A 9,657-nucleotide genomic window follows, 5' to 3' on the forward strand; every position below is an offset into this window, starting at 1 on the left:
CTTTCAGTGATGCTCCTACTACTACTCCTAAGTGATTGATGCTCTTACTCTACTACTACCACTCTACTGCTACACTTACTCTACTCTACTACTTTCTACTTACTACTACTACTTGCTACTTCTAGCTACTAACTGTTGGCTGCTGTGTTGATTAAATTTGACCTTTACTACTATTGTCTTACTACTCCATTACTACTATTGTTTTTAAATGACCTTTACTAGTACTCTACTGCTAATCCTACTCTACACTACTCCTACTGTCTACTGTACTACTACTCTACTTCTACTACTCCTACTGTCTCCTCCTCCTACTCTACTAGTACTACTAGCTGCTGGTGCTAGCTGCTGGTGCTAGTGCTGTCATTTTTTTCTTATACTGCTAGCGCTAGCTGCTAGTGCTGGTTGATGCTCTCTACTACTCTACTCTACTCTACTACTCTACCACTACTGCTACACTTACTCCTACGACTACTCTACTCTACTCTACTACTCTTATATGGTTATGTTGGTGGCTGGTGCTAGTTATGCTCTATCTACTACTCTACTCTATCTACTATACTACTCTACTCTATGTACTACTACTCTACTCTATGTATTGTTGCTGCTCTTCTCTCTACTACTACTATTGTTGGCTACTCTTACTAGTCCTACAGCTTAACTACTCGCTACTACTACTACTACTACTACTACTACTACTACTACTACTACTACTACTACTACTACTACTACTACTGCTGCTGCTGCTACTGCTACTACTACTACTACTACTTACTACTACTATTTTTCTATACTTGGTAGTATACATGATATTATTTGCTTACAGTATAAGTTTTTCTATACTTGGCAGTATACATGATATTTTTCTATACTTGGCAGTATACATGGCATATATTCACATAACTTTGGTTACCCATATTATTTTTTTGTTGGATATATAGAATCAATAATTTTTCTATACTTGGCAGTATACATGATATTTTTCTATACTTGGCAGTATACCATTGTTTAGTAGATTGTTTAATATACATATATATTTTAGCTATCTGTGGTAATCTTGTGTTTAGTAGATGTTAGCTATCTTTTGCTAAACACTGACCCCTCTTATACCATGTAATTTGCAGCTGAAATAGATGTTAGCTATCTTTTGCCATCAGCTGTTGCTCTATGTTTGCTAAGCAGCTGTTGGTTTTTTTGCCAAATCTCCCATCTCCTTTGTTTTGCCGATGATGAAATTATCCAAGTCCATACATTATATGGAATATGAGCTGATGATCAAGAACTTGTGAGGACCTTAGCATCATTAGCAGCCGCCCCTATATTACCTTCTCCTCTCTTCTCTGTTATGATGCCTTGATGCTCTAAGTTTAAGATCAGATGATGATTGACATGTTTCTGAGGCCTCTACTACTGCTACTACTTGTTTTTTATATATATTGTTGTTTTATAGGACTACTTTGGTTTATAGACCTTTTTTATTTCTTATACCTTCTCGCATACCTAAAGCACACTTTCTTGCATCTATTAGAACAAAGCGCGAAATAATGTCGCGGACACCAGATAGTGTAGCCCGATGCCCCAAGCATGATGAGCAGCCAACCTATGAGGAGCAAGCACTAGAGGACCAGCTTACTCAGGGGCAGTTCGATAACGAGTTAGAAAAGGATCTAGAAGTGATGCTTACTCAGGAGCAGTGTGACGAGGAGGAAGGGGAGCAGTAGGAAGAGCAGGAGAGGCTACTGAAGGAGAAGAAGAAGATGAGGAGGAGGAGGACTCAGAAGAGGGATATGTAAGTCCCAAGGATCCTTTCCCATGTAAAGCCAGAAGGAGGCCAACGGAGGAAGATTTGGACAAGGATTTTGACTTGAACGAGAAGGTAGGGAAAAAGTCTTACCTTGTAAATTTTGCTAAAGCTTTAGTTGTGTTACCTCTGCTAACACTTTGACCTGTCGTATATACAGGTCCCTCCTGAAACTCGGAAAAGACGATGTTGACGTCCATGACATCTTGCTGGACAAGATGGAGTAGAGGAAAGGAGAGCAGAGGCAACAGCCACAGAGATGGACATTGAGGCCTCTGCTCCACAACCTCAAGACAAAACCACGACTACCAAACCTAAGAGGAAATGACGGCATAGAAAAGCAAATCAATATCCAGATATGGCATGCTATGTGATAACAGAGGTCAGGCCAGCAGGGGAGATCCTTGAGCCAAAGGAATTAAGAGGACAATTCCGTAATGCGATCGGGCCCCAGTAAGAGATAAATTGAACCCAACAATCCCTAACTGGAAAGAGATACCAGAGAAGAAAAAGGATGAACTATGGGATACGTAGCTAAAGCTCAATTTTAGATTTCTGGAGGGTAAGCATGAACTGGTAAAAAATGCTTTTAGGATCATGGGAGAGTCATTCCAACGTTGGAGGTCGGAGCTCAATAAGAAGTATATCCAAAAGGGGTTAACTTCCTTCGACGAGTTTGGCAATATAACTCCTAGTCAATGGGAGGAGCTCATGGCTCAGAAGACTTCACCGGAGGCATTGGAGCTCAGTGCCTGTAACACCGAGCTAGCAAAGAGGAACAAACACCACCATCATCTAGGCCCCAGTGGCTAATATGCCAAGGAAGAGTAGTTTAGGAAGATGGACGAAGAGGTCGTAGCTGCTGGGAATATTGATGTGATGAATTTGAAGGTACACTTAAGGAATTGGATATATGCGAGGAGTACAGAATCATCCAGCGGTAATCTTAAGTTTGATAAGTCAGAGACCCAAGAGGCATTATCAAGAATACTGAAATATTCTGAAGACAAGGAGAAGGGCTCATTCAATCCTTCCAGAGAGAGGGACGAGCTTAGCCTTGGCTTGGGAAACAAGGAGCACACAGGCCATACCAGGGGGCTAGGGAAAAGGATGACCTCGAAGCACGGATTCAAAGAGGATAGGCACATGTACAAGAAATATGACAGAGACCGGGAGACTAATCTTGAGCTCCAAGTAAAGGCTCTAGTTGCGAAGGCGCTGGAGGAGCAAGGACTGTCTACGGAGCCACGAACATTAATGACGCCACCAGAAGAACTGGCATTAGTTGGTAGCCCTCCAAAAGTTCCTAGCAACCAAGGTTCCACTACAGCCACAACCCCCGTTGATCGCATACGGGAACCAACTAGTTGCACCTTGGTGTTTCTCAGCGGCCGACAGAACATTGTGACAGAGGTGGCAACGAGTGTGGCACATCCTCCCAGTGGCTAACACCACAATAATAAGATACCGTCGGCCTACACTAGGGTCGAGGTGCATACCATAAAGCCCGAGTTCATGCAGTGGAGGATAGACTACGCAACTCTCGAGTGGCTAGTGTTACTCGAAGACGTAATGGGGCAGTTCATCCTCTAGCACAAACGGGACATTATATTGACTGCTTCTTCGCCGCCTCCCCCTCTCCCAAATTTGGAGCGAGTTGTTGAGGTCGGGGATATATTTTCACCATCTCATGACCACCACATTCCTAAGATACCACAATCTTTCCTGCCTCCTAGCGAGCATGTGCCTGATAAGCCACAACCTTCTCCAGCTCGTACCGAGCAAGTGCATAATGAGATGCCACGGTCTTCTCAACAAGCATAGCCAATACATGAACAACGAGTGCCTTCTGAAGAAGGTGATGCACAAGAAGATGAGGACGTGCCTGAATGAGAACTTCAAAAGAAGCATCCAATCACCATAAGACCAATTTAAGTTCTGATGAAAGACGTCTCGTCGGTGCACAAGTGGTATTCCCATGACCTGTTCAAGCCTGAGAACCAAGTTAAAAAAGTTCAATCATGGGCTTTTGAGGAGGCCGTCACTAGAAAACTCCACAAAATAGCAAAGCAGTATCCAAATGTTGATGCCATCAAATGGTCAAAGGATTGCCCAAAAACATATGAAAGAGGCAAGCCCTTTCTACCAAACTAGGACATCCAGCGCCTACCACTTGGAATAAGAAGGTTCCACAATTGGTACTTGTGTGTTCTCCCAACAAGCATAGACCTCGTACAAGCATGCTTCCCCACTGGCATATTTGGAAGCCTAGCCGAGAAAATTGTCTTTGACTTCAATGACATGCAGACATGCTTTCACCTCGGAGCAATGAAGATGAATCTAATTCGCACGTGGTGCCTGTAAGTCCTTATCCTCCCGATATGATATGAATGTAATCTTTAAATTTTGTTGTAACTAACCCATGCCGTGATTTGTAGAATGCAAGTGCACATTGTAAAACAAATGCCAAGTATGAAATCCGGGTATATAGACCCTCAAGCTATAGCACAAACAAATTTTAATTACCCTAAACAGTGGAAACTGGATGACAAAGAGCTAGCTATTGGAAAGACCCTTCGGGAGAAAGAGGACATCCGTACGAAGAAACTAAGGCAAAAGTCCCTTCAGGTTTCGGCATACATTGCCCTGGCTTTTCAAATTCTCCAACAGCACTCTACTATATGGCTACCATACAACTTCGAGTAAGTTCAACTCTATACTTAAAACTTTGTTTGATATATTTTATTCGATGCAAAAGAGCTTATCTAGTTCCATGATTAAATCCATGCAGCAACCACTGGATTTGTATAGGCGTTGATGTCGAGAGCAGCATGGCATGGGTCTTTGATTCAATAGATAGAAACCCGGTGACATACAAAGACTTCATATCGATTCTCAAGACGTATACATATCGACAATCCTCGTTAGCTTATATGTTTGTATACATACTTGTAACGTTCACTTTTGAATACTAACAAGTTGTATTTGCTAAAATAATTTGAACGGGACATTTAGGTTCTATGTCACTAAACATCACGGAAGGCATGATCCAGTAAAGAAGGAAAAGTTGGCTATAAAAACACTATGTGAGGTAAGTGTAACTTACTTCTTTAGTACTCCATTACATGGCTGTCAAAAGCATTACTTAATATTTTTATATGCAAAACACACAGTGCCACAAGCAGAAGCCTGAGAGTGTACATTGTAGATACTATGTATATTCTATGATGAGTAATACTGGTGCCTACAGAAGACACCCCTTAAGGGTAAGTTTGAACCTCTTTACCCGTAGTATAAAAACTTCATACATGGTATGAAATATTAAACCGAAACTTGTTCTCTTGTAGTGGAAAGAAGAGAAAGAAATGAAAAGAGACACATACAAGGATGACCAACTCTTAGAGCTCGTCGGCGACCTTTGCAACTTCATATTGGACCAGATTGTATACGTCAAAGGCACCTACCATGACCGAGAGTCTGACTTAGATAGAAATCCTCATTACTAACACATTCGTGAAACTGAAAGGCTAGCTCTAGACCGTCGATAACAATGTGTATGGAATTTGACATTGGTTTTACCTTGTGAATTATGTCTATTTAATGATGGATTGTATATATTCTTGTGAGGCTGCGTTTTGCGAATCGTGGGTCGTAGTTAAGTTTCGCGTGTTCCATGCCGCGGCCGATTCCCAGCCGCACGTTGGTCGCGGGGCGTTCGGTGGGATTATCTCGCTTTCCTCGCTCACTTGCAACGCGAACGCGAGAATACGCGAAAACAAACAGGGTCATATGTATGCTCTGGTCGAATTTGAATTATAAATTTTAAAAAAAAATTGTAGAAAAATGTACTGTATGGACGGGTTTAAACTGAACCGCCCTGCCGCCCCTACAAATCGATTTGTAGGGACGGCTAATAACACCTGTCGCCTCTACAAATCGATTTGTAGGAGCAGTCTGAAAACCGCCCCTACAAATGCATGATTTATAGAGATGGTTTGGTAGGGGGCGGCTGGCCAAACCGCCCCTACAAATGGTCTTGAGCCGCCCCTACAAACCCTGTGTGACGTAGTGTCGAGCCGCCATGGCTCGGCACGGACCCCATCACATCGCCGTCGTCGTCGTGGTCGTGGGGCGCAGCGCCCCTTCCACGGCCGGCCATGGCAAGGTCATCAGGGTTACCTCGCCGGTTGCTGAGTTGCGACTCGCGAGGGAGAAGAACTCTCCGTTCGGATGGTATGGTTCTGGAGGAATTTGGATTGTTTGGAGGAATTCTGAAGGAATTTGTGAGAGAAAAACACTGTTCCGGATGAAAAAAGAAACAGATAAGTCGGGTTTAAGGGCACGCAAACGGGGCAAAGGAGAATCCGAACGGAGCGGAGTCCAGATAACGCGCCGAAGGGAGCGGAGCCGGATAAGGGCGGGTCAGGAGCGGGATCGAGTTTGTACAGGCCCGTAACTGTTCACAACGTGACCGATTACAGATTGGATCAACCAAATGTGAAGCAACGGTATCCATTCACGTCGTGAACCATTGACGCTAAATTTTTTTGCGGGAGTCGAATGTAGATAACGAGTTAGGAATTACCAGGGGTACATAGCTCACAGCTGAATCTGAATCTGAGTGGACTGAATCTTGCAGATGTGGATGTCTTACATGTTGAGGTTGGATGCTAGTGGTATGAAATAACTATTAATAGAAGATGATGTGGATAACTTGTATGTTAAGATAGAACTTGAGATGACGTGAACAGCTTACAGTACATTAAGAGGGTTGGATGTCTTGCATGTTGAGGTTGGAAGCTAGTGGTATGAAATAACTATTAATGGAAGATGATGTGGGTGACTTGCATGTTGAGATAGAACTTGAGATGACGTGGATAGCTTACAGTACATTAAGAGGGTTGGATGTCTTGCATGTTGAGGTTGGAAGCTAGTGGTATGAAATAACTATTAATGGAAGATGATGTGGATGACTTGCGTGTTGAGATAGAGTTTGAGATGACGTTGATAGCTTACAGTACATTAAGAGGGTTGAAAGTTAGTAACATGACATGACTATTAGTGGAAGATGATGTTGACATCTTGCATGTTGAGAAAAAACATGAAGTGGTGATTAGCTTTATAAGAGATATATGGGAAATTAGTTTCTACGTTTGCACTTAACACCCAAGGATAAGGACAAAACTAATCCAGTCATCTTTACGTGTAAAAAAAAGATGTGAGATGTGAGAGACTAGGATGACTCACACATGTATAAGAGAGATAAAGAGGTACAACATGCAAATAGTGTGAGGTTTTGGACATTTTAGCGTTCATTTGGCCATCCAACTTTCCACGCACAACGATGATCCATAAGCCACATATATATACCGTACTTTCCAGAATGTCTAGCCAAAACGTAGGTTCTTGTTCTATATAAAGCGCTAGACACCTTTCATAGCACAGCAGGAAGGCAGAAGCACACACACCACCTGCCTGAACCTCGCTTGGCTAGCTAGTAGCGACCATGAGTCACCTGCAGGAGGTGGCATACCAACTCACCTCTTCACCGTTAGTTCTGGCACAATGTCTCCTATTGCTCCTCGTTCCTCTCCTGCTCCTGCTGCACTACTACGCCTCCCGACGGTCAGGGTCAAACCGCCGTCATGGCAGCAGCTGCAGCGACGACAAGCAGCAGCTTCCGCCTTCGCCTCCGGGGCTGCCCATCATCGGCCACCTTCACCTCATCGGCGACCTCCCGCACGTCTCCCTCCGTGACCTCTCCGCCAAGCATGGCCGCGACGGCCTCATGCTCCTCCACCTCGGCGCCGCCACCACTCTCATCGTGTCATCCCCGCAGGCTGCGGAGACGATCATGCGCACGCACGACCATGTGTTCGCATCGCGTCTCGTGTCCACGGTCAGCGACGACCTCATGTACGGGTCCTCCGACATCGCCTTCTCCCCCTACGGCGAGCACTGGCGGCAGGCCAGAAAGCTGGTCACCACGCACCTCCTCACCGTCAAGAAAGTGCACTCGTACCGTAGTGCCCGCAAAGAAGAGGTGCACCTTGTGCTGGCCTACGTACAGGAGGCGGCGGCGGCGGGCACAGCCGTGGACATGGGCATGATGATGAACATGTTCGCCAATGATATCGTGAGCCGCGCCGTGACAGGCAAGTTCTTCCGGGCAGAAGGCCGGAGCAAGCTCTTCCGAGAGCTGGTGGAGGCCAACTCTGCTCTGGTTGGAGGGTTCAACCTGGAATACTACTTCCCCGGGCTGGCGAGGTCGTTAGGTTTCCTTAGCAGAAGGTTTCTGCGCAACAGGGCCCACGAGACGCACAAGAGATGGGACGAGCTTCTTGAAACCATACTGAGCGACCACGAGAGAAGAGACTCTATGATGCATCGCCATGACGGAGGTGACTTCATCGATGTGTTGCTCTCCGTTCAGAAAGAATATGGTATGACCAGAGATCATGTTAAGGCCATATTGGTGGTGAGTACCGTAGTATACCCAACAGACAGAATCGATCCTCTCATTTATATACGTCCTGAACTACATATTTGATGATAACTAGGACATGTTCGGCGCGGGCACAGACACGTCATCCTTGGTCCTGGAGCTCGCCATGGCCGAGCTGATGCGCAACCCACAGCAGATGGCTGAGCTACAAGGTGAAGTGAGAAAGCACACACCAGAGGGACAAGAAACGGTGGAGGAAGAGAACCTACCTAACATGCCCTACCTGAGAGCCGTCGTGAAGGAGACATTGAGGTTGCACCCGCCTGCCCCGCTCCTCGTGCCTCGCCTCTCCATGGCGGACTGCGTCGTCGATGGCGGCTACTATGTCCCCTCCGGCACCAGGGTCATCGTCAACGCATGGGCTCTCGGCAGAGACCCGGAGTCATGGGAGAAGCCGGAGGAGTTCATGCCCGAAAGGTTCATGGACGGTGGCAGCGCTGCGGCCATCGATTTCAGAGGGAACCACTTCCAGTTCCTGCCGTTCGGAGCTGGACGAAGGATCTGTGCTGGCATCAACTTTGGGATGGCTACTGTTGAGATCATGCTAGCAAACCTCATGTACTGCTTTGACTGGCAGCTGCCCATCGGCATGGAGAAGCAGGGTGTTGACATGACAGAGGTGTTTGGAGTGACGGTGCATCTAAAGGAGAAGCTCATGCTTGTTCCCGTTCCCAAACTTCGTGCTACTTCTGGTCACTCCATGCAAGCTGCTGAGGAAACGTCTATGACCAAGCTGAAGTGAACTACAATCTACACAGATTGGACCGGATGTAGTATGGTAATAAATAGTGTACTAATAACTCAATCCGGAATCTGGTAAAAATAAGTGGAATGGTATTTTAATTTGAAGGGGAAAAAATCTCTCTCTTGTCGTCGAGATTTCCTCACATATGAAGTGCTTTCGTTGTAGAGACTTAACTAGCCGGGACCTAAAGATGGCCAAATGGGTGACACGACACTAGCACTATTTGGCACTAAGGAGCTGTTTGGTTCGCGCTTTTCAGCCCTGCATCGATTAACAGCGTGATCGAAGAGACAACCTTGTTTCGCGTTTGGATGGCCCAGTCCGTAATAGATGACACCGTGAACGGATCCGACCTATACACGACCACTCCCCCTCCTTGATCTCCTGCCCCGTTATCCGCACCCCCCCCCCCCCCCCCCCCCCCCCCCCCCCCCCCCCGCCGCACGCTCCTGGCTGAGGCCAACCAAATGGCGCTTTCAGTTCTGTAACAATTTGCGGCTGCAACTGCTCCCATTACCATTGCCGTACACAGCACTGAACCAAACAGCTAGCACGGCTTGCTTAATTTGTCAGACTGTCTCCAACAACCGCGACACAAAATATAAGACC

General features: G+C 45.9%; 1 protein-coding gene across 1 annotated transcript; it reads left to right on the forward strand.

Moving 5' to 3' along the window:
• The first annotated feature begins 7,304 nt into the window (after positions 1-7,304).
• LOC136469195 (indole-2-monooxygenase-like) lies at positions 7,305-9,045 on the forward strand. The gene is made up of 2 exons (XM_066467488.1): positions 7,305-8,276; positions 8,359-9,045. The coding sequence occupies exons 1-2, from the start codon at positions 7,305-7,307 to the stop codon at positions 9,043-9,045; spliced, it is 1,659 nt and encodes a 552-aa protein (XP_066323585.1).
• Positions 9,046-9,657: the final 612 nt, after the last annotated feature.

The sequence above is a fragment of the Miscanthus floridulus genome, chromosome 8, assembly GCF_019320115.1.
Source record: "Miscanthus floridulus cultivar M001 chromosome 8, ASM1932011v1, whole genome shotgun sequence".
In the NCBI taxonomy this organism is placed as follows: domain Eukaryota; kingdom Viridiplantae; phylum Streptophyta; class Magnoliopsida; order Poales; family Poaceae; genus Miscanthus; species Miscanthus floridulus.

Coding starts and splice junctions, on each gene's coding strand:
- LOC136469195 (XM_066467488.1), top strand. CDS start 7,305: ATGAGTCACCTGCAGGAGGTGGCATACCAACTCACCTCTTCACCGTTA. Junction 8,277..8,358: donor ATGTTAAGGCCATATTGGTG/GTGAGTACCGTA, acceptor GATGATAACTAG/GACATGTTCGGCGCGGGCAC.